The sequence below is a fragment of the Tamandua tetradactyla genome, chromosome 24 (genome assembly GCF_023851605.1).
Source record: "Tamandua tetradactyla isolate mTamTet1 chromosome 24, mTamTet1.pri, whole genome shotgun sequence".
Classification (NCBI taxonomy): Eukaryota; Metazoa; Chordata; class Mammalia; order Pilosa; family Myrmecophagidae; genus Tamandua; species Tamandua tetradactyla.
This window is the reverse complement of record NC_135350.1, coordinates 55,982,857-56,009,095: the sequence shown is the minus strand read 5'-3', so window position 1 is coordinate 56,009,095 and position 26,239 is coordinate 55,982,857. Positions and strand designations below refer to the sequence as shown.

The 26,239-nt window shown below is 34.1% G+C and overlaps 1 protein-coding gene across 1 annotated transcript; it reads left to right on the top strand.

The window, feature by feature from the left end:
* Positions 1-414: 414 nt before the first annotated feature.
* Positions 415-20,650, top strand: ALB (albumin). The gene is made up of 15 exons (XM_077143191.1): positions 415-561; positions 1,271-1,328; positions 2,287-2,419; positions 3,736-3,926; positions 6,252-6,384; positions 7,184-7,281; positions 8,781-8,910; positions 9,844-10,058; positions 11,489-11,621; positions 12,698-12,795; positions 14,489-14,627; positions 15,202-15,425; positions 17,896-18,028; positions 18,656-18,725; positions 20,485-20,650. Exons 1-14 carry the CDS (start codon positions 483-485, stop codon positions 18,695-18,697), a joined length of 1,806 nt encoding a protein of 601 aa, XP_076999306.1. The 5' UTR covers positions 415-482; the 3' UTR covers positions 18,698-18,725; positions 20,485-20,650.
* Positions 20,651-26,239: the final 5,589 nt, after the last annotated feature.

The window sequence follows — 26,239 nt, the reverse complement described above, 5'->3', positions numbered from 1 at the left end:
TTTCATTACTTATGGATAAAAATATACTTGGATCTAGTAACAGATGCAATTCAGAACTTAGCTTTTTTGATATATGTTATTTCCAAGCTAAATCACTTAAATTTTTGCAAATATTGGAAACGAAAATGTTCAAATGGGGAATCAAAGATAAAGAATTTGGTAATGAATAATACATACAAATACATACAAATCATTTAGACTCTTACCTAAACTTTGATAAGATGTTTTATATAACTTTAATGAATTGGCAAAGCCTTGTGGAAAAAACAGTTCCAGATGGCAAACATACGCAAGGGATTTAGTTAAACAATTTTTTTTTTTTGCAAGGATGGTATGAATTTTGTAATCAGTTGGGAACCAATGAAATAAAGGTAAGTCTAGTTAATTATCTACAATTATTGGTTAAAGAAGTATATTAGTGTTAATTTCCCTACCTTCGTCCTACCTTTCTCTTCTATCAACTCCCACAAGCCTTTGGCACAATGAAGTGGGTAACCTTTATTTCCCTTCTCTTTCTCTTCAGCTCTGCTTATTCGAAGGGTTTGTTTCGTCGAGATACACGTAAGAATTCTCTTTTTTTAAAATTATTCAACCTTAATTTTATCTTGTCAGTAAAAGAAAGTTCAGGAAACCCTGTATCTTTAAAGACTTAAGGTTTCTTTTAGCATTTACTTTTAGGATATGATGATATTTCATATTTGTGAACCCTTAGGAGGTTTTCTTATTAATATGTTTCCTTTTTTAAGATTTTAGGTGAAAAAAGTGGTAAGAGTTGTTTAGTAAGCAATTTTCTTTTTCATGTGACAAAACCTTAGGCAGGGTGGTTTAAACCTCACAGAATAGAATTGGAGATAGAATTCATAATTCCAAATTCCCAAAGGCCCCATCCGCTGTGCCATGCTTTATAAAATATCAAAACCTGTTTTTAATTTTATAAATAGAACTTGGTTTAACATTTATTTTCACTTCAGACAGTCCTCTCAGTAGTTGTTAATATACACTACAAGAACACTGGACTTTATCCAAGTTTGAGTATGAAACAACAAAAAATTAATGATTTTTTTCAGATATTATCATTGATGATTGAATAATTCTTCAGTTTGAATGCAGAGAACTATTTCACTATCATCTTTAGGAATCAGACTCCAATATTTTGAAGCAAATGAATAGCCTAAAATGAACGTAGTGAAATGTAAAAAGTGGCATGATAATAGTTGTTTTCTCCTGTGTTTAAACAAATCTTGTGTTGTCCTTCCCCCTCCCCCACTAGACAAGAGTGAGATTGCTCATCGGTTCAAGGATTTGGGAGAAGAAAATTTCAGAGGCGTGTAAGTGAAAATATTGGAGAGTCAAGTTTCATGTTTTTCAGAGCATTGGTGACTCCTCTGGAGTCCCTGGGTACCCCTGCCATCAGTGTCCACGCTCTAGAACAGTACTGCCCAGCAGAACTTTCTGTACTGGTGGAAATATTCTATATCAGTGCAGTCGGACATGGTAGCCACTGGCCACATGTGCCTATCAAGCACTTTCAGTATGACAAGTACAACTGAGAAGCAAAATTAAATTTTTTTTTTTTTACATGAGCAGGCACCGGAAATCGAACCCGGGTCCTCTGGCATGGCAGGCAAGTGTCCTTGCCTGCTGAGACACCATGGCCCCAAAATTTAAATTTTATTTAGTTTAAACTAATTTAAAATTTTAAATAGTCACATGTGACTAAGGATTACTGTATGAGACAATCCGACTCTGGAATTCTTATATAACCTGCCTGGTGGAAAGAACTTTAATATAGGGTTCCTTTGGCATTTTAATTAAACCTCCTTTACATATAAGATTTCTCAAGAGCATTTTACTATTTTTTTTAATCTAGTGAAAAATGAGAGAATAGCTTATTTTTTAAAGGTTGATCTCGTCCTATAGTCATTTATAGAATAAATGAGGCATGTATATGTGGTTTCTGTTTTTTGTTTGTTTATATTAAGTAATTCCAAGGGCCTGTGTAAAGCTACTAGTCTTGATGATTCAATCTGTTTAGAATACAGTTTGCTTGCTTGCTCTATGCATGCGTACCTACCGACATGCACACATATTTTTAAACACACCCTCTTCGCCTAGAAAATCAGATATGCCTAGTTAGGTCTCAGATAACACAACGTGAGCTGGCTTTCTGGATAATACTGAGAAAGATGTATAAAATATAGTACATGTACAGATACATGGTCTGCTCCCTAGTATATTTATACTGAATTTACATTATGCTTCGATTTTCTGTGTCTTCTGTTTTAGGACATTGGCTACCTTTTCTCAGTTTCTCCAGAAGACCTCATTTGAAGATCATGTAAAATTAGTGAATGAAGTAACTGAGTTTGCAAAAACATGTGTTGCTGATGAGTCAGCTGAAGATTGTGAGAAGTCACTTGTAAGTACATTCGGATTTTGAAGATTTTTTTTTGCTTTAAAATAATCCTGAGTTTTCTCAATCACTACTAAATAACCAGGTTACTAAGGACATTTTAAAGCAAGATCCAATGCTAGGTATAGACTGATAAGTCTTTGTGTCTTCAATGATAGAGGCCCTCTAGCTATACTCACAGCTTTAAAAACATTTCTTTATTGATACCACACACACAGCCATTATAGTGTATTTCACGGCAAACTGTTTTTTGTAAAAATCTCTTCAAAATTTGACATTTGGTTTCTTTTTATAGAGACTAAAAGTAAGCGCAATCTATGTGTGTTTCTTTTTCTTCAGAAAGTACTCAATTGATTTCTGTGCTAATGTTTTTTTTCCCCTTGGGTGAAATAATAGTATTGCTATAGATTACTCATTTTAGACATCTTTGTATTTTTACAAAGATGTACATAAGAAAAGCAGGATCCTTGGTCATTTAAAAAACTTTGAAATTTTGGTATCCCCAAATAGTTCTTCAATATAAGGAGACAATGTTTCTCTCACCACTTATTCTAAGTAGGTTTCTCTGGGCAAGGGCAATTTCTTGGGTATCACTGGAACCTTTCCCCTTCCTTTCCATCTGTATACCTTCTCCTTCAAAGCAGAATCAATTTTTTAACATCATACAATGGAATGGTTCTAAATATGAATTAAAAAAAAACCCATTTTTAAAAATTAGTGAATTCTATTTAGAGGAGTATGTTTTCCTAGAGATTACAACTACTTTCATAATAACAGTTAATTAGGAAATAATTCATTTAATGGAATATGCTTTGAGGAAAATGTTTAGAATAAAAAAGATATTTTAATGCAATATCTTAACATCTAGTATTTTGTTACTCCTCAGTTTTAAATGGGATGTACTAAACAGTTGGGCCTCACAAAAGGAGCAGATCAGATAAGAGACATCTCTTTCCTCCCTAATGTGAATTCACTTGCTACTTAGAAGGTTATCTTTCTTTGATTTTTATATTCTCCTAGCCTTTAGCTTCAGATGGAAATAGAAGGAATGTAACATTTCTTAGCCATTGACTATCTTTATTTTTACCTTATACCTTATCCACTGTAAGTAATAGTGTGACAGCTAATTCAAATTGCACATAGATGTCCAAATCAATGATACTCTAAACCTGGCAGCAAGAGACAAAGAGAATTATTTATATGTTAAATATATTTATTTTCTAACTAAGTTTCAATAACACATTAAATTTTTATACTGTTCTTTGGATATAAAGAAAATAAAGTACCGCCTAGCAATTTAAAGTCTGCTTGTTTCCATTTAGCACACTCTTTTGGGAGAAAAATTATGTACCTATGGTGAATTGGCTGAATGTTGTGCGAAAACAGAACCTGAGAGGAATAAATGCTTCCTGAAACACAAAGATGATAATCCAGATCTGCCTCCACTGGTGAAACCAGGGCCTGATGTCATCTGTACTTCCTTTCAGGAAAATAAGCAGAAATTTTTGGGACAGTAAGTAACCCTATGTTTAAGCTTCAAAAGAAAAAAAATTATGGAATACATTTTTAGGTCAATTCTCATGATAACATCACCATATAAAAACCACTTGAACGTAAATACTCAGAAGTCCCTGTTCTTATGCCAATTTTAAAAGAAGCAATATTTGAAACTGCACAATTCTACACAACAAAAAATTGGGTCAAGATCTTTGGAGTTCGCTGAAGCAAGATATGATTTATATGAAAATATTTAAGATTGGTGTTTATTAAAATCAATTGTAAAGGCATATGTTTAGTCTCAGAGAAATATTTTTTGAAGTGATTCTCCTCATTTGCTTGTCTTTGACTCAAATTTTTTTTTTTTTTTTTAACATGGGCAGTCACCAGGAATCAAACCCGGGTCCTCTGGCATGGCAGGCCTGCTGAGCCACCATGGCCCGCCCTAAACTTTTTGTTTTTTGCTACCATGGACAATAATAAGCAACCCTTACTATTAATATATTGGTAAACTAAATAATAAGAATTTTACTTAAAAGAACATGGTTCAATTAAAAAAAGTATTTAAGAAGTTGTGGGTTTGCAAACAATCATGTAGAAAACACAGGATTCCCATATGCCATCTTGTTATTAACACCTTGCACTGGGATGGTACATTTTTTACAATTGATGAAGGCACATTTTTATAATTGTACTGTCAACTATAGTCCATGTAAGCTTTGGGTTCACTATGCATAAAGTGTAGCTTTAGGGATTAAAATCTTTTTTATTCTATTACCATTTATACAAACTAACATTTTCTCTTTTAACCACATTCACTTGTATATTTCAGTGCTGTTAATTACGTTCACAATGCATGGCTTAATTTTTAATCCCTTGATTTTTTTTTTTTTGTCTGGTTCTTTGCTTCCTTTCCCCCTTTTCTAAATGAACAACATTTCTAGTTTTGATCGGAAAAGTTGATATCTTTGTAGCAATAAGGCATTTTTACATGTCTGGGCCTATAAAATTTAAGTTTCCTATAAATTCAAAACACAGGTAAAATGGAAAAAATGCTTCTTTTCTTCTATCAGTATATAAATGGAAACCTGTTATGCTCCCTATAGTTTATTTTCTGGGATATGTATTTTTTTTTTCCTGGGTAATTCTATGCAGAATGTGAATTTGAATTTGAGTGTGGACTTGATACTAAAAACTTGTTTCCATTTATATTAAATCTAGCAATTTTTCCCCCTAGTATAACCCCTCCTTAAAGTACTGAAAGAAGAAAGAATGAAACTTTTGAATATGAAACTTAAATAACAAATACAATACTGCTTTCTCTCTGTGAGCTTCTAGAATTAAAACCATAAAATGTATCAAATACACCATCTGGTCAATTTTCAAAGATACTCTGATTTACATTTTAGAAATCTGAGGTTTGAAATAATAAGAACTACATGCAAATATTAATATTTAATGTTTTATAATATGAGTGTTCCAGAATGGCTCTAATTTTTCTCTTAGTTCAGCTGTATAGTTGCAAATCTCATGCATATTTTTATGTAGCCGGAACTTCCCAAAATTTCAAAATTGCTTTTATAATCATTTAACAGATTCCTATTAATGTATTGATGTAAATTGTTTTTACAGGCTACCTCTGACAAAATCCTGATGCAGGCAGTTTGCTTTGACACACAGATGAGGAAACCGAAAACTATTACATGTTCAAAATATATATTGTTATAATTGACCATAGAAACCTTTTATAATTGTAATTACAATTGGCCATAGAAATCTGTTCTTTTGAAATTGTTGAATCACTTAGGAAATTTCAGAGTCGGATGTGACTTTGGAAATCAACTTGCCTCTTCTCTTCATTTTATAGATTATGTAGTTAGAGTCCTATAGAGATTGATTTTCCATAAGTCACACAGCTAGTTAAAATGAGTATCCTGAGTTCTCTTTCTTTTACATCACTCTGTTAATCAGGAATAAAGACAACAGGTTGCATTCAAGAGTAGAAGTTTCCCAAAGTTTGTGTAGCTAGGGTTTTAGAATTGGGGGAGGGATGGTCTAATGATGAGGATCTCCAGATAAGAACCAGTTACTTTCTCTGCAGTTTTTAACCTCCTGTCATCAAAATTTAACCATGTGTGTTGTGGGTAGCTGAATTTCCTTTACTTCCACTGACTCAAAGAGTGGCAAAGGCCAGATCATCATGTGCAAATTCAACTTAGTAGGTGAAGTATGTGTCTGACTTTGAGTTTTAGAGAATCTGCGGAGAACCTTCATTATAATTGTTTGGGTAATGCATCTACTATAGAAAAATGACCACCTGATTTTCTTTTCTTAAATGTAGATACTTATATGAAATTTCCAGAAGACATCCTTACTTTTATGCTCCAGATCTCCTTTACTTCATTGAAAAGTATGAAGCCATTCTGAAAGAATGCTGCCAAACTGATGATAAAGCAAGCTGTCTGACACCAAAGGTATTTCCCAAAAGAAAAACAGAAGAGTATACTCATATCAAATCTTAGATTTTCACCATTTTATAACTAACTTTAGAGAACCTAAGACTGATTGAACTTCCCAGACACTTTTACAAAAGCCTCCTTCACTCTTTCACCTTCCTTGAAGGCCTCTGACCTATTCATTCCTCCTTCTAAGATTTGCCAAGGCTGATCTAACAGAGTAGATGACTATGAATGTGTTTAAATAAACCATATTGTTCACGGTGCTGGTCACTACAGTGCAATGCAGAAACGCATTTGTCAAATTGCAATCCGGGCCCACAAGTTTTCTTCTTTTCATAAGCCTTTTAATTGGGGAGAGAACTCAGAATGGAGAATTTTACTGTTGTGGAAAGTCTAGGTTTATTCGTTCATTCCATAAATATTTTTTTATGTGATTGATTCGCTATTTTTGTAGGGGGTTTTTTGGTGCTAGGAGAATTGGTGAAGGAGGGATTAAAATGAATTATACGCAGAATTGAAAAGAGAGCAAAGTTATCTTCTTGGGATAATCGTCTTCTCTGTTCTCCTGCTTTTCCTTTCAGTGTCCTTTTCCCTATAAATACCTCCTCCATGCTGGTTTTTAAGTATATAGAAAATTTCACTATGGCTAGAGTGATTTTTCCTTTACCTATATATCAAAATATTTATTTGTTAATAGTGAGTACTTGGGGATTTAGGTGTAAATGATATCGCTAATATTTATTTTAGCATAGTCTCATCTGATTTTTATAGAGATTTCTTTTTCTAATTTTCCAAAATTATTTCTTTTTTGTAGTTTGATGCTTTGAAGGCAAACGCATTGGTTGAAGCTGCCAGACACAGACTTAAGTGTTCCAATCTCGACAAGTTTGGAGAAAGGGCTTTCAAAGCATGGCAAGTATTTTTATTTAGTTTGTATCTTTAGAATGATGAAAATAATGATGGTTCAGTTGACAAAGCCACACATTTGAATGGAATTTTACACAATGCTTTTACATACATCTTTTTGGTGTCTAACAGGTAGAAATTTTACAGAGGGGAAAATAAAAAATCAATGACAATTTGGTCATTCATTTTTTATTTATCTTATTTTTTTCTAAGTAGTCAAGTAACTTAGAGGATGATACCTTTTAGTTGTTTTTCAATAAAAAAAGGACATTCATTTCGCAGAACCTGCCTATGCCAAAAAAAAGGACAGGTATTTAAATTCCCATTTTATTAATAAAGACTGAGGATCTTATTCTAATGGCCCATTATTTTCGTAGAATTGTAATCAGGGCTTTTAATTCAATTTTATCCTTCCCCTTCAGGGTTCTGGAAGTGTCTGCCTGCCCTTTTATGGTCCTGATAATTAAATTCAGCCATCCACTAAATCGAGCTCTCATAGCTCCAGCTCTGCTCGTAATCTCTTATTTTTCCTGGGAGTCTGTATTGGTAGCTGGTTACTTAGCTGGTTCTTGGAGCTGAACCAAGAAAAACACTATCCCCTCAACTCTGACCTATACATCAATAATAAATCACCAGGAGCAGGAGATGAGACAATAAAAATAAGCATTATGCTTGTTTTCTAGAAACTTTCAATTGAACTATCTTATGAGAGCACGTATTGCCTGTCATATCTACCACCCATTCCACCCAAATCAACCAAATAAACGAACAAAACAACCCCAACATGAAATGACACATCGTTAGGCAGCCCATGATGGGTTCTAGGGATGAAGATTTAGAAAATTCTGAATTAGAATTAGAAGATTCTGAAATGACTTGGGAAAGAACAAGGATATTAACCTTTTATATCTTGTCATAGAGCTTAGAAATTTTGCTCTATCAATTCCATTGTAAATGCATGCTTAATAAAAGCTCTGTAATTCTATGGAAGTTATGAAATCTCTTCTCAGGGATGTTTAAAAGTAAAAAAGAATATGTTTTAACTGATTGAAAAAAGATAACTGCTCATATATGCATTATCTGGTTTAATCAACACAATAGTCCTTTGATTTAGCATGCTGTTGTGACTACAGAGATATGTTCAGAGAAGCTAAGTACTTGCCTAAGATCACACTGCCAATAAGTGACACAGCCAGGTCTGAGAGTTAGACTTGGGCTCCAAAGCTGATAACTCAGCATTCTTTTAGGATTCCTCTTTGATTTCTGTTTTTAAAAATCACTAGACTTCTAACTACCACATATACTCATAAGTGGATAATTCTGTCCTAGAGGGAAAAAAAAAGACAATTTGATTCAGAATAAGCACTAAAATAAGAACTAATGCATTTTACAAATTATTTCTATTTGTTTGTTTTGAATTTCCTTATATAAATAGCATTTTTCTAGTGGTCTCACATAAAATATTGCATGTTAATAATTTGCTTGATGGGGGATTTTCTTTTTAGGGCAGTAGCTTCTGTAAGCCAGGTGTTTCCCAAAGCTGACTTTGCAGAAGTTACCAAGATAGTGACAGATTATACCAAACTCCACGAGGAGTGCTGCCAAGGTGACATGCTCGATTGCGCAGATGACAGGGTAAAGAATTGCCAATATATTCTTTAGTAGTTTGCATGCTTAAGTTGTTAGAATGATTATGTTTAGTATCACTGGTGACTGTTGAAAATGGGTTGAGACTGCCTTCTATCTTCCCACCTGCTTCATCGCCAAGCTTTTCCTGCCTATGGTACTTTTAATTTTTACCTACTTATCCTGTTCAGTAAATGACCTGCTAAACTCATTCATTGATTTGTAACTCCATTCAGTCATATGCTAACTGAGAATCAGTACTTTACCTGAACAAGGACAGCTGCAAAAGTAGATTTCTAAGGGTATTTTTGGAGGATGGGTAGGGTACCTAAGAGACTTTCGGAAATCATATAATTTTTTTCTCTATACCTCCCTTTAGTTAAATATCTGTGTTAAACACACAAATATTTGCTATTTCTTTTCCTCCAAATTATAGTATTTTCTTAATTTGTTCTAAGATTAAAAATATGATCAAATACCATAATTTTAATCTCTCATGGCATATTATTGAAAGTTTAGGGCAGATAATTTGTATGTGTAAGTAGGGCCTATGGCATGACCTTGACCAACTTATCAAAACCTCTTCATTTAGTTATTTGGTTTCAAATATCTGCACTCCATTTTGTGAAAATATTTGGAAAACAGGGTTAAGTTCAATTAAAATTTTTTTCATGTCTTAACATAGAAATATAAAGCTAAATAAGTAACTAATGGGTACCTGTTACTGATTTGTGTTTCTTAATTAAGTGGGAATGTTTCAGTAGTCCTATCAGAATCTCCAATCTAGACAGATCACAGGCTGAGGCTAAGTTCACAGAAGGTATTTTGGTATGTTTAAGGTCTCAGAGTACAATAAATGTATTCTGCCAACATAATTCATGTCTAGGAGAATGTGTAGCAAGACCAATTTATATTGAACAATTTCCACCACTTTGCTTATAGGAGTCTCTTGTCAAGTATATATGTGAAAATCAAGACTCAGTCTCCAGTAAACTCAAGAAATGCTGTGATAAGCCTGTGTTGGAAAAGTCCCACTGTGTTTTTGAGATAGAAAATGATGACTTACCTGCTGACCTGCCACCACTAACTACTGATTTTCTTGATGACAAAGATGTTTGCAAAAACTATGCTGAGGCAAAAGATGTCTTCTTGGGCACGTAAGTGGAAAAGGAATTTTGCTTCAGAGCTTTTATATGGCCTTGCTAAAATGTAACAGGCTTCCATTTGGAGTTGCTGCAAATTTCATATTGTCCAAAATGCTTCTTCTTCCTTACCCTCTCAGTATCATCACATAGTTGTGTGTTCATCACCATGATCATTTTAGAACATTTGCATCACTCCAGAAAAAAAATAAAAAGAAAAAAGAAAAAACTTATACATCCCATACCCCCTTACCACTCCCTGTCATTGCCCACTTCTATTTAATTTGCCTAATTAATTTCACCCCTTATCCCCTCCATTATTTATTTATTTATATCATTTTCTTTTACTCATTTGTCCATACCCTGGAGAAAAGTAGCATCAGACACAAGGTTTTTGCAATCACACTAAGATTATTTTAAGCTATTAACTAATTTAAAAATTATAAAAAATAGTACATGCTCATGACAAAAGCTTAACCCATACAGAAGAGTATAAAGTAAGATATGACAGTTCCCTACCTTACCGCCCATCTTATCCTATTTCTTACTCTTTAGAGAAATTTCTGGAAGTTTCTTTCTAGAAACATTTTGTATGTATGCAAATATATACATATTATCATTCAAAGGGTATTTCTTGAACACTGATTATATATGTGTGTGTGTAGATAATGTTTAAACGTGTATGTGTGTATGTAATGACTGGTAACAGGGAACTGTAAAAAGAAGGATGGAGTCTAACACTAGATCATTTATATTTAGTTATGAAAACAGATGTTTGGTTGTGAAGACCAGGGCAAGGCAGAATTCAATTAAATGCTAAAATTAATGATTCTTTATAAGCAGTGATTATGTGATAACCTTGCATTTTTGTTTGATTATGATCATATTACTACTAAATAACACCTCATAAAGTGATATACCCTATTAGAGTTCACTTATACGAGAAGAAAATTAAAAATTTAAGAATATATCTATCTATTTATCTATTTAGTATTTACTTAAGCATAAGCATCCAGAATCCAACAAGTAGAGTTGAGACTAAATATGTAATTCAGAACTTTCTTGAGATGTAGTCCAAATCAAACAAAACATACATAATAATAATAGATATCATTCATCAAACATTTAATATGTGCCAGTGTGGATTTTGCATTTAGTACTCACATCAACCCACCTTATGAGATTGATTCTATCATCCCATTCTACAGAGGAAGAAACTAAGGCTCCTGTAGTTTTAGTAAGTTGCCTAGGGTGATATAATAAGGTAAGTGGCAGAAGCAAGATTTGGCCTTAACTCTGGATTCCAAGACTCTAGACATTAAATTTTTCTGTGTGGGCTTCAATCAAATTTAGACCTTTGGATTATGAGCTAAACTTGAAATTAGTTATGTGATTTATTTTAATCATCTGTCCAACTAATTCTATTTTATTTTTATCTTAATTAGGTTTTTGTATGAACTCTCAAGAAGGCACCCTACCTACCCTGTCACATTGCTGTTGAGACTTGCTAAGGCATATGAAGCCAAACTAGAGAAATGCTGTGCCACTGATGATCCTTCTGCATGCTATTCCAAAGTGGTAGGTTTCTTGCAGGAAAAAAATGGCTCTTTGATGATTACAATAATAGGAAGGAAAAATAATGCAAGAATGTGAAGTGAAGTGTGTTACAATTTAGATCTTTTCTTGAAATGGTGCTCAATCTGTGCTCCGAAATGTTATAAAAGAAAAGATGTTAAATAGACTGATTAATAAAACCTAGAATAATTAACTAGAAAAGATGATCTGAAGAGGGTGATATCTAATTCACAAAATCTTGACCATGGTTTTTCTGTTTTTCATACTCCTGAGGACAAAATAAGATAAAATAAACTTAAATGTTAATTAAAAGAGACAATTTAGATATAAGGAAAATTTCCCTAATTCCATGATTTATCAAGCATCAGAATTAATCTCTTAAGGAAGATAGTGGAATCTATTCATTTAGAAAATTTTCAAATCTTTGGAGAATTTTAGGTATGCTTTTGCAGGAAAGTAAACAAGGACAGGAAAACTTGTCCCTACAAGTATATATAATGGCTTCCAACTATTCAGAATCAGAGGAAAGCCATTCTTTCCTCTACCAGGAAACTGCCATTTGCCAGGTGCCATAAGGCACCAATGACTTAAGGCAAAATTTTCATGTATAGATGTGCTCAGGATCCAACTGAAGAGGTGGCTTAATACTAGAGATACTTAGATTCATAGTTATAATTTAATGAACTTTTACTGTGTGCCAGACACTGCTTAATTTCACTAGCCCATGGTTCACAGAACAATTCTTTGAAATGAGTGCTATCATTAGTCTCATTTTACTGATGAGGATTCTGAAACTTAGAGATGGTACCTAGAGATGCACAACTAGAAAATGATCAAATAATCTGACTCAAATACCAAAATTAGTCCAAGAGCCGAAATATTCTTAACCATGCACACTGTATAGCCTCATTAAATAAAATAAATAGAATGGATACAATATGGTAGATTTGGCATAAATTATCTACTCAGGGTGGCTTTGGGCAGAAAGGAGGGAGGATCTCATTTTGTTTAGAGGAGTGAAAAAAGACCTGCATCCAATTTTCAAATGGAATACCATAAAAAATTCTTTCATCTTTCAGTTTGATGAATTTCAGCCTCTTATTGATGAGTCCCATAATTTAGTAAAAAAAAAATGTGAAGATTTAGAAGAGCTTGGAGAGTATGGCTACACAAATCAGTAAGTATTTTGGTTTTCTGGATAATTTTTTATTGATTAATTTATAATTATGTAAGGTTTAGTATATGGCCATCTATCATGGAACTTTTTTTCTGGTTCACTTGCATTATTAACTTTTATTTAATTAGAGAAGTTGTGGGTTTACAGAAAAATCATGCATAAAATACCAGGTTCCTATATGCCACCCAATTATTAATACCTTGCATTAGTGTGGTACATTTATCACAATTGATGATAGCACATTTTTTTATAATTGCACTGTGAAATGCAGTCCATCATTTACAACAGGGTCTATTGTTAGTGCTGTGCAGTCCTACTTTTTAAATGCAATTTTATTGATGCATATTCTATATTCACATACTTTACATTCATCCAAAATATACAATCAGTGGTTCCCACTATAAACATATAGCTGTGCCTTCACTGAATTGATTTTTGAATATTTTCATTATTCCAAAAAGATAAGAATAGAAGTAAAAGTAAAAAAAGAACACCCCAAAACATGTCATACCCCTGCTCCCTATTATTTGCTAATTTTTGTCTTTATTTTCTTACTCATCAATCATAGAACTTTTAATCATGAAAAAAATTCTATATATTTCTCATCGCTCTCCGCTGAGAAAGACATAAAAGAACTGGAGAATAAGAAATAAAATACATGATGAAATGCAGAGACCTATATTTGAGTGCAGTCTAAAAAATTAGTCTCTTGAGCCTGGGAGTATGTAGACTATGAAGGAAACATCAAAATCGTGGGATTTTGGCTCTGGGGATGCTCCTTGTAGGTTAAGTTACAATTTATAGACAAAAAGACAGCAGTACTTTACAGGGCAAGGAGTAGCAGAATTTGAATAGCAGTAGCTCAAGTAGTAAATATAGGCTGAAGACAAAAATATAATAAAATAATTTGGGTACTTCTGTGAATATTAAAATCATGATAGCTATTTGAGGGAACAGGATGTTTCGGAGATGCACCTAATTTTCAATATTGACAACCTTGTTTTCATATGGAATTTCCCTTCATAGCAGTTTCAATGACAGAATGACTAGATGGACTAATGGCTCAATCTAATAGAGCCTTATTTATGGAAGTAAAGGCAAAAAGGGGCACATCATTCAGTAGATATTTATTGTGAAGCTTATACTTGTTAGCACTCTTTTTCATGTAAGGACACAGCAGTGGACAAGATATAGTCTCTTCTGTTAATAGATTACAATCTTACATTTACTTTCAATGGTGATGGGAATTCTTAATAAATGACTGTGTGCTGGATAATGTGCCAGGTTAATTACATACTTTATTTCTTATACATTTAATCCCTGGTCCATTCCTGTTGAGTCAGGTATATTTCCTCCCATTCTATAGTTGAGAAAATTCACTCATTCATATCTTTTGAGTTTAGCACAGTGCTGAGATATATTAAGCTGTCAACTAGTATTTATTGAAAGAAGTAATTAATAAATATATTAATGTCAATGAATTATGATAGGTGAATCACTTTCCTGAAATTATGTGGCACAGATGGAACCCAAGTCTAAGTCTAATTAGTTCCTCAGGACAAGATCTTCCCCTATGCTACCCTGCTGCCTTGGAGATGGATATAATTTTATAAAAGGAAAAATAGATCATTTGACTAGATGTTCTCTGACTGTTACTCAACTGGCTGAAAACAGATGGGCTATTGTGTTACAGGGTCTTAGTTCGTTTCGCAAGGAAAGTACCTACTGTGTCAACTCCAACTCTTGTGGAAGTCTCAAGAGAAGTAGGAAAAACAAGCGCCCTGTGTTGTAAGAAACCTGAATCAGAGAGATCGTCTTGTGTTGAGGAATATGTGAGTATTTTAAAATATAAATACAATAAAGCTAATAATGATGAATTTTTGCCTTTAGATGTTGACAAAGATAACTTTTAGAAGCAATGATGAACTAAAATTGTGTGGGTATATGTGAACCTGTGGTAGGTGACAGGACTTGGACACCTATATTATTCTGACCACCAAAATGATGATTCAAATAAGATTGTAAAGAAAATAAGGTGCATGAAAAAATTTCCATTGCTTAACAATAGTATCCTTACGTTTTCTAAATATTTAATTTCTTTGAAGTTTCTTCTTTAAGGTATCAGTGTAAGATTGTTTCCCCCCCAACAACATATATCTCAATGGACTGACAACTAATTATTTTCATCATCAATTCTTTTCCCCAATGTATTACTCTTAAATTGTAGACATTTTTCATCAAAAGAGGACTTTTAAAAGTCCTTTATTATTTATAGTCTGTAAGACAAGCAAATCAACCCTGAGTTAAATGTTGCTTGGCAAAATATAGCACTTCTTTTGGTCCACTGAAGTAGTTCACAGAAATCTTTCCACTTTTTTGAATTTCTCTTTTCTGTCCTTTCTTTAGCTGTCCCTGGTCCTGAACCGTCTGTGTGTGCTGCATGAGAAGACACCAGTGAGCGAACGGGTCACCAAATGCTGCACCGATTCCCTGGTGAACAGGCGGCCATGCTTTTCTGCTCTGCAACTTAACGAAGACTATGTTCCCAAAGAATTTAACGCTGAAACATTCACCTTCCATGCAGATATATGCACACTTCCTGAGGATCAGAAACAACTTAAGAAACAATAGTAAGGAGTATTTCATTATTATGTGTTTTTGTAGTCTATAGTGAGAATGGTTAATTGAAATGAACAACTTCTTTTGAAGTAATGATTATATTCCTTAGAGTATTAAAGTAATAACCATATTAATCCGGTAAAAGCATCAATAATAAGATGGATAGCTTTTTTTTCCTTAATAGGAAACTGTACTATAATCTTGCCAAAAAATGATTCATAATAATCTATGGATAAAGAGTCATAATAGCACAATACCATAGGCTGGTATGATAGGTCCAGTAGAAGAACCTGAAAATTTAACTGATGCATCTGTGTAGATGGCAAATTAGTTTCGAGATGTTTTAGGATAATTCCTTTCTGGGCATGAGTGGCTTTTAAAAAAATGTGTTCTGTTGTGAACTCAGAGGCCAGACAAATTCCCAAGCAGTGACTTTTAGGAATAGAACCTGGATAAATGAATCTAGAAATGCAAGTTCTGAGGCTAGGCTCCCTATCGCTGTCATGTGGTGTTAGAATTGCATGAAATTTAAAAGGTCAAGTTTAGGGGGCTCTGATGGCTGCCATAAACTTAAGAATAATATTGCAAAACCTATTATGCCCAAGTGATATTCTCTCTGGATTTGTTGTTTCTGAAGGGAACCATCAGTTTCCATGAATTCCCCCCTTTTTTAATTAGAAGAGTTATAGGCTTACCTGAAAATCATGCCTAACATATTTATAATACAGAGTTCCCATATGACCTCCTCCATTACCAACATCTTACATCAATTTATATATATATATGAATTTAAATATAGCATATCTCTTTATTTCAAGTAAATTTCTGTATGCAAGCATCCTAAAAAATGAAAAATGCAACTATGCATCTTTTTTAGCAAAATGGTATGGTCAGGTATAGTTATGTGTGATGACCGACTGGATGAGAATATCGTATTACCCCTTTGCCCTTAGAAATATATTGTTCCCTCATTGATTCGTTTTTTCTTTAAAAAAATTTTTTTGGGCGGTGCATGGGCCAGGGATCAAACCCAGGTGTTCCACATAGCAAGCAAGCATTCTACCACTGAACCAGCTGTGCACCCTTAATTATTTTTTAATTAGAGAAAGTATAGGTTTACAGAAAAATCACATAGAAAAATACAGCTTTGCATATACCACCCCCTCAATCTTAACATTTTGTGTATGTGTGGTACCTTTGCTGCAACTGGTGAAAGAATTTTGTATCTGTAGTATTTACAGTCGTAACTATAGTCAGTAGTTTACATTAGGGTGCATTTTTCCCATATACCACCTTATTATTAACACCTTGATTATGTAATACCTTGTGGTACATTGTGATAATTCATGAAAGATATTTTTATAATTGTACAATTAACCATGGTTCATTGTTTACAATAGTGGTCACTGTGTTGTACAGTCCTATGCTAAATTTTTATTCTAGTAACATAAATATGATCTAAAATTTCCCCTTTTAATGACATTCATATGTATAATTCAGTGCTGTTAATTACCCTCACAATGTCATGCTGCCATCACCACCATTCATTTGTAAAATTTTTCAATCAATACAAATAGAAATTCTGTATAAATCAAGCATTGACTCACCATTCCCTTCCCACAACCTAGCCATTTATAACCTATATTCTGGATTCTAACTTTATGAGTTTCCTTACTCTATTTATTTCATATCAATGAGCTCATACAATATTTGTCCTTTTGTGTCTGACTTATCTCACTCAACATGATGTCTTCAAGGTTCATCCATGTTGTTGCATGAACCAGAACATCATTCCTTTTTAATGTTGAATATTATTCTATGTATAAACTACATTTTGCTTAACCAGTAATTGGTCGATGGACTCTTGGGTTGCTTTCATCTCTTAGAAACTGTGAATAAAGCCATTATGAACATTGGTGCACAAATATCCATTTGAGTCCCTGCTTTCAATTCTTTTTTTGCACTCATGAGTTTTGATAGGCTTATTTCCTGTAACTTTCCCACTATTACACCTTGAATGGAGAAAGTTTCCAATATCAAATATAAAGATGCTCAGTTGAAAAAATTTATAAAATTAAATTAAAAAATTAAAATTTGAAAGGTCATTTTTAGTTCTTAATTAAGCTAAGAAATTCAATATAGTATAACTTCCTAAATGTCAATCATGTATAAATACGACTATATAATCCTTTCCAGAGTTTTAGCAAAAAAGCAATGGGCCTTTTCTTTTGTTATATATCTGATGTTACACAAAATGCTAAACAAATTTGTATTATCTCATTTGATTCTCTCACCAACTCTATGCTTTAGGGTCTTATTATTCTCAATATGCAGATGAGGCTTAGAGTGATATGTTTAGGATTCAAACTCAAAGTTGTCTGGATCTAAGACTTATAGTTGTAAACAGTAGCTTATGCTGCTTATCAACTCCATTTTTCTTTATATAACTAACGTGTCTTCTTCTCTTTCATTCAACTGCAGCACACTTGCTGAGGTGGTGAAACACAAGCCCAAGGCAACAGATGAACAAATCAAGACCGTTGTGGGTAAATTCACAGCTTTTCTAGAGAACTGCTGCCATGCTGAAGTCAAGGAAGCTTGCTTTGCGGAGGAGGTACTGGAATTGTCTTCATTTAAAAATATTTAATTTCTACTGCTTCAGCACTTGATTAGTTAAGGCATAAGAGTTTATATATCTGAAGTATGCTGTATGCATATGGAACAGGATTTTTATTCTGCATACCTTTATCTTACAAAATAACTTAAACAGTTTTTGGGTTTTATCTGCTGCTGTCTGTAGCATATTATTAAGTTTTTGTAAAATCTGTTCTATTTCCCAAACTGTGATATTTGTGAATATAGGTAAAAATATTTATAAGGACTAAAAGTCTTTGGATAGAAACAGCATTAAGCTAAAATATTGATTAATTTAGCATTTTCTTGAAAAAGATGGCTAGTGATAACTGATTCTGAGAGCTTGATTTTAGAGTTAGTGATTTGTATTTAAACGTCTGAATCACTTAACATCTTCCTCTATAGCTTTTCAGTATTTTTTTTTTTTTAATTTCTTGGAGGGGCGAGTCAGTCAGCCTTCTTCTAGGATTCTAGTACTAAATTGGAATTAAAGGGTAGTATGCACTTGAAAGCTCTTTGCAATCACCAATGGCTATATAAATGTTAATTTTTTTAATCTAACAGTAATGCTATTATTTTCTCACATTTGTCATTTCTTTGTATTTAGGGCCCAAAACTTGTTGCTGAAAGCCAAGCTCTCTTAGCTTAAAAACAACACAGAGTCATAAGCATCTCAGGTAACTATACTATGGATCTTTAAGTAGGTAGTTATAATTATTAAAATAACAACCATTGATGGGCAATTTGTCAAGAGCGGTATAGACCCATTCCTATCACAGTTCTAAATTTGTTTTGTATATTAGTTTCTTGTTTCTCAAAAGACTTATGTGAGTTGGGTACTATTATTACTATTATTCCCATTTTGCAGATGGGAAAATTAAGGCACAGGTGATTAAGTAACTTACCCACGGATCAACCAGATAGTGAGAGGTAGAGCCAAACACAAACTTAGATTGCAGAGATGGAAAGTTAACTACTGTGCTATTCAGATTGATATGACAAAATTTAAGAAGTAGTCCAAGTGATGGCTCATGTAGAAGGTTATTCAGATATCAGGTTGAGCCATATGAGTATATTTATGTGGGTAAAAACAATTGAATATCAATTATTTTGTATCATTCAACTTAATACGATGCATCTACCTATCTTGTGTGGAATTCCATATTATACTGATGTATCAACATTATCAGCTTTGATAAAATTGCTCTTCTTATGCCAAAAAGGCTCACTTTAAAACTTATATGTTTGAATATTAACATACCTTACTCATTTTCATTGTAATGTTTTACTGGGGGTGGAATTAAAAAACAGAATGACTTTTCTTGTTTAAAAGGAGTTGTCAAACTATTTTTTTAATTCATTAAATTTTTAAAAATATGTTTATTGAGAAATCTTCACACACATACAATCCATACATGGTATACAATCAGTGGCTCACAGTATCATCACATCATTGTGTATGCATTACCATGATCATTTTTAGAACATTTGCATCGTTCCAGAAGAAGAAATAAAAAAGGAAAAAGTAAAAACTCATACATCCCTAACCCCTTATCCCTCCCTCTCATTGACCACGAGTATTTCAATCTACCCATTTTTTTCCCCTTTATCCGCCCATTATTTATTTTTTTTTTGTCCTTATTTTTTTTATTCATCTTTCCATTTCCTGGATAAAAGGAGCATCAGATAGTCACACAATCAATATAAAATATATTGTGTAAAAGCTATATTTTATACAAGTGTCTTCAAGATTCAAAGCTATTGTCAAAGTATTTTTTAGTATAAACTATTTTCATATTTTCCACACTGACAGTGATGACATATTTCAATACTAGGTCTTAACTTTCTCTTTGCCCATATGATAATTCTTTCATGTGAATTCAGCTTTGTATCTCTATGAATTGGGTCATTTCAAAGTGTGATTTGTTTTTCCAATCATTTTATTAAGTGAAAAATGCAGGAGTGTATACCATATGCTAGCTATGGTTGTAAATAGAAGGATAAGCATATATATTTGCTTATATAGGCATGGAATATATAAAGAAGATTACACAAACAAAATGTGATTTGTTGTAGCCCTAAATGGCAAGGTGTTCTTAATTTTGAGCAGTCACTTTCTTGATGGTAATTAACTTAGGTTAGGTGTTAAGGTGCTTAGGTGTTAAGAAAATGATTCAGAAGACATGATGACAAATTTGTGGCTCTGAAGCCTGAGCAGTCTGATGATGAAGGGGCACTTTGCAACATTTACCAGTGTGATCTCTCTCCCAGCCCAGCAGGAAGAGAATTCAGGGGTCATATGTCTAGGACAAACTTGAATTATTTTCATTGGTAGGAACTGCAGAAAATTCTAAGCAATTTGGCATATCTTCTAATAGATTTGTAAATACCTGCCATTTACAAACAGCACTTACATTTGTCCTTTTTTTTTTTCAGCTTACCCTGAGAATAAGAGAGAGATGAACACTCAAAGCTTATTCAACTGTTTTTCTTTTCTGTTGGTATAACACCAACACCCTATCTAAGAAACACAAATTTCTTGGAATATTTCGCTTCTTTTCTCTATGCTGCAATTAATAAAAATGAAAATAATCTAATATAATGGTCCAGGACTATTATTCTTCAAAGGTGTGTTACAATCCTGAAAGTTTTGGGAGTTCTGTGAAAGTCCCACTGTTCTCTCTCCACTTCAACAGAAAACTTCTAGTTCCTCATGGGTGAATTAATGAAAAGAGCCATTAATATTCTTCTGAGTTATGGAATATAACCATTCAAAGTAATATTTTCACATTATGATAAAAAACAAAAACTGTGGTATAGGCAAGGCGTATAAATGTGGCTTTTCCTTACATCATAGAGATTGTTGTAATCATAGTTAATTAAAATAAAAAAGTGACCCTAAAAGAAATTTAACCCAATTTAGGATGACAATGCACGAAAAGTATAAGAAGTTTGGAGAAGCATTATTCAAGAAGTGGATTAGGAGATCTGGAGGAAGATATAGTAAAGAGTAAATAAAGTATGCTGAATTAATATAGTACAAGAGATGGAGTGTGAAGTTTCTTTGTGAAGAACTAAGATTTTATACCCAACAGTGGGCCTCATTTCCCTGTTCCCAGAGGTAACCACTAATATCAGTTTGGTGCTTATCCTACCAGACTTTGTTAATGAATTTGGATTTTAGAAGTCATTTATACAGTTATTGCTTTGTCTATTTTTCATTTTTATAGAATGTTTCAGAGAATGCATGTTATTCTGAAATGTGCTTATCTTGTCCACAATGCTTTGTAGTTTTATTTTAAGTATGATATTGGCAAAAGGTTCTGGTACCAAGTTAGAAAAGTTCTATTTCTGGAATGTTAAGTGCCATACCCCTATCCCTACCCAACCCTGACTTTGGGCCTCTAGTTGAATGTATCAAATACCTTCATAGGTTAGTGGCAATGGCCAAGGGATTGAGAGTCCCGAAAGGGGAGAAATGGAGATTGTGGACGCTTGCTCGTCCAAGGCACCAGAGACAGACAGAAAATTTTGAGTAAGGCACTTCTACCCACTGGCAACCACACAGGACCAGATCTGGGCATCTCGTCTGGATGGCACTGTCATCCCAACCAGTCCCAAGCACCAAAGGGGAGCGGCAAATCTTTTTTTTTTTAAAGACTCAAAAATTTGGAACTTCCTGAGGCCTGCCTACCCCTCATCCCTTCCCTTTCCTGTGGGGTCATCCAGATTCCCTAAGAACTCAGAGACTTGTGCCTAGAGGTGATCTGGGAACTCAAGATCTACTCTAATTGTGGGAGGGTGGCCTGCCAAAGCAAATCACTCCCACTAACTGTCTCTGGAAAAATCTGTTTTGTGGCACAGTGTGGGAGATTGGGCTACTACAATGATAATGACATCTTATTTATTTATCAGTGTGAAGTGCTTTGCTTATCACATCGTAACAGGGAGTACATGATAACAATATTAGCACCACTGGTAATGCTAATTTTGTTCAGTTAAGGTAGTGTTTACCAGGTTTCTTCACTGTAAAATTACTATTTTTCCCTTTCTGTACTCTAATTATTTGGAAGCAAGTCACTAAATCCAATTCACATTCAAGGTGGGATGGGGATTAAGGTCCTAGAAGGGGGGGGTAAGTATATATATATATTATCTAAAATTCTTCTGTAAGAGAGATTTGTCTCTATCCCACTTATTCATTCAGTCAGTCATTTATTTATATCAGTATGAATTCATGCATATTTAGCTCATAATTTGGGCTATAAATTAATACTAAATTATTTATATAGCTACTCAAATTAGTCCAGCTTTGACTATTGAGAATTCTTTCAGGTTTGTTCCTGTATCCCTTTGATATGGTCCCTCCTTTTGTTTTGTGAGCACTTCTTTATTTTCTGGCACTGTAAGATGCTCCAGACTCCTCTTGTAATTTTCCTTCCTTACTTGTAGAAACAGCTATTTATTCAGGAGTCTTGGATCTTTTTATTAAAGACTGGTATTAAGAAACCAAGACAAGATCTAAGTGCTGGGTGTGCTTGACACTACTGGGGTGTCACTGCTTCTAGACCCCATTAGGGAACAGAGCTAGGAAATACATGTATTGTGTTAGTTAGTTAAGCTGCCAGAATGCAATATACCAGAAATGCGACTTCTTTTTAAAAGGGAATTTATTAAGTTGCAAGTTTACAGTTGTAAGACCAAGAGAGTGTCTAAATTAAGGCATCAATAAGAGGTTACCTTCACTCAAGAAAGGCTGATGCTGTCCAGAACGCCTCTATCAGCTGGGAAGGCATGGTGCCTGGTATCTGCTAGTGTCTTTGGCTTCTGGAAACCTTTGCCAGCTGGGAAGGCACATGGTGACATCTGCTGGCTTTTTCTCCCAGTTTCTTGTTTTACAAAGCTTGCCCTTCTGTGTCTCTAAAGGTCTCTGGCTGTGTGGGCACTAAGGCTTTCTCCAAAATGGCTCCCTCTTAAAGACTCCAGTAAGCGACCCCACCTTGAATAGTTGGAGACACATCTCCATGGAAATTCTTGATCTAAAGTTCCCACCCCAACTGGATGGGTCAATCCCCATTGAAACAACTTAATAAAAAAGATCCCACCCAACAATATTGGATGAGGATTAAAGAACTTGGCTTTTCTGGGGTACACAACAGTTTCAAAGTGGTACGTATGTATATACTAAGACATGTTTACATACATAGCTATAATTTATCTATAATTTATCACATCTATCACCTGTCTCTCTTTCTATCTGTCTGTCTATCTATCTATCATCTATCTGTCTTGATCTGGGTAAACGAGTTCTTACTGATGTCTTCCATTTGAGTGCAGTACCATAGGGTTCATTCTAGTCCCCACTTCTTCCTTATCAGTAACTTCCCTCTTTGGCAGTGAGAAATTGACTTCCACTATTTAGCATCCAGTTTTTTCAAACCTAGCATAAATTTAAAAGAGTGCCTGCATTGCTGACCCCTGCTTCTAAGAGAAACAAGCTTATCAACCAGAATATAGTGTTTGTGTATAGCTCTTTTTGTCTGTAGCCTTACAGTTTCCACTCAAAACATTGATTTCCAAAGTTATTCAGGTCAGCTCCATTTTCCCCCTACTCTCTTCAGAGATTTTGGGTGACTGACATTGGACACAAGATGAGTTTAGGGCTCTGGGTTGCCAACTGACCCTTGGACTTGAGCAGCACGTGTGGGACCAGGTAGCAGCTCTTTCCCATCTGTGACAAAGTAGCCTCTGTCTATAACACACAAAGGTGACAGTAGTGGTGACAGGTGTCCTTTATTCTGTTTGCTTCCTGTCATTGGCACCAAGGGTTGTCACTCCAACTCCTCCACAAACTCCACACAATGAACTATGCAGTCTTCAGGGAAAGCCATTCTTATCTTCTCCTAGAGCTTTCGAAACCATTGCTCTCAATGCCAGTGTGTTCTTACAGCTGATATCCTCTCTTGTCTCCACTGGTGTGGTTAAATTGTGCTCTCTTGGGTTGGTTTTAAGCCTTGACAAATACCCCTTACAGGAATGGGGCCATTCTTCTTGCTTCACTTGTAGGGTCCTCACCTTTCATACTGCTGGTGGCTGTTTGAGGAAGGCAGGGGTGCAGTTTACACTGAAAATGAGCACTTTCTAGAAATGCAATGATTTTGTCCTTAGAGTTTAGGAGAAAATATGTCCTTAGAGTTTAGGAGAAAACATATCCTGTGTTTATGCTAAGAAATTTTGAATGGTAAATTTCACATGAAGAGACTTGTATTGGTGGTTATCATCGTCAATGAAGCACAATAATAACATTAATGTTATTCGAAGTCAGAGTTCATGGTGACATGATGGATGGATAATGGAGGTATCATGAATAATGACATTACCAACATTAAAGGGCAATGAGGAACTGCAGATGTAAGAAGATTTATTTGTTTTAACACAAGCAGGCTCCAAATAGTTATTGCATCATGAGAAATAATGACATTGCTACCTTTTATTTGTGAAGGAGATATAAAATTAGACAGGAAAGAGATGCACTTGAAGATAAGGAATACAAAGAACTGATGCCTGGAATCAAACAAGAAGTGGTTCCTGGACATTAGGAAGAATCTTCATGTGCACTAATTGGACAATAAATAATTATGGAGCCATTACTTTTGTAGCTATTATTCTAAATCATATTTGATAAATTAGTATACCTCATATGCACCTATGCTGCTGTTTCGTAAATCTAGAGGACTCCATTCATGTAGAATAGAATGTAACAGTGCCTCCTGGAGTTGAGCAACATGGAATCAGTTATTTTTACTAATAATTTGGGGATTTGGTTTAAGACGGGGAGGCTGAGAGTGCAGTGACTGCTGTTTTACAACAGATGTGTAGAATATCTGGAAATTACAAATGGAATCACATCATTTCTGCCCCCTCCCTACTCACCAAACAACTTTCTTTGCTCTTCTTGGTCATTTTATAAAGTTCAAATCTCACTAACTTTCTAATCTCTTCTCTCACTCTCCCTTCAATGCCCTAATCAGCTTACCCTCTTTACTGTTCATTAACACCCTGTGCTTTTGCATGCCTCCCTGCCCAGGTTCCTTCCTCCTGGGATGGTTTTCTCATTCTTCTGTATGTGCTTAGCCCAGTTCTAAGGTCACATGCTTTGAGGACACTTCCCTGGAAACTTAGTCACTTCTTTCTCTGATGTTCCTTAGCTTTTTGAACTTAATCACAGTAGTCACATTTTATAATAACTACGGTAGATTTTATAACCACTTAAATATGTACAATCTGAGTCATAGAGTCAGAATTTGAACACACTTAGTTCTGACTTCCAAGATGAGGCCCATTTAATGCTATCAGTTTATTTATGCACCTCCTGCTTCAACTAGATAGAATTCTTCACCAGCAGGGACCATGGATTAGAAATCTATGTGTCTTCCCTGACATTTGGAAGAAACTGATACATAAAGGGTACTCAATAAAAATTAGATAAAGAAACTGATGAATGCCATGACCCATAAATAGTTTGAAATGCAAATCACAAATCCTGATTTAAAACAATGTCCTGGACTTCCAAAACTGTAAATATAGCCCATTGACGTTTATTCAAATATGAGTCATTCAAATTTGTGCTTTAAGATAAAAATGATTCATTTTATTTTAAAAATGTGAAATAGTGACCCCCCCAATTAAAATATATCAAGAATTACATAGTTTCAAAGCTGGTAAACCTACTGATTTTCCATATGGTGGTGTCACTTTTGTATCAGTCAAGAGTTATCCAAATTACCTCTTTTGGATAGGTAACTGATGAATAAATGCATAAATTTATTTATGGTGCATCATAAGAAAGCACATTATATAAGGTGCATCAAAGAAAGCACCTTAGCATTTGAGTTATATCTTTTGGGAGAAATGGAATCTTCTTCTAATGAAATATTTTATGTTAATAAAATGTGATATATGATGATAGATGTGCTGGTAGAATAACAGCTTTTTTTCCATTTTATTTGATTCATATGAATCTTGTGTAATTTCTTCAGCACTAGACCATAAGCAGTTACCTGGATAATACCTCTTCTACTGCATTCAAATGAACAGACAACTTTTCCATATTTGCTGTTTATCTCCACTGGCAGTTCAGGTTTTACTCAGTTCTGTTTGTTGAACATTTTTTCTTTCATTCACTTAATTG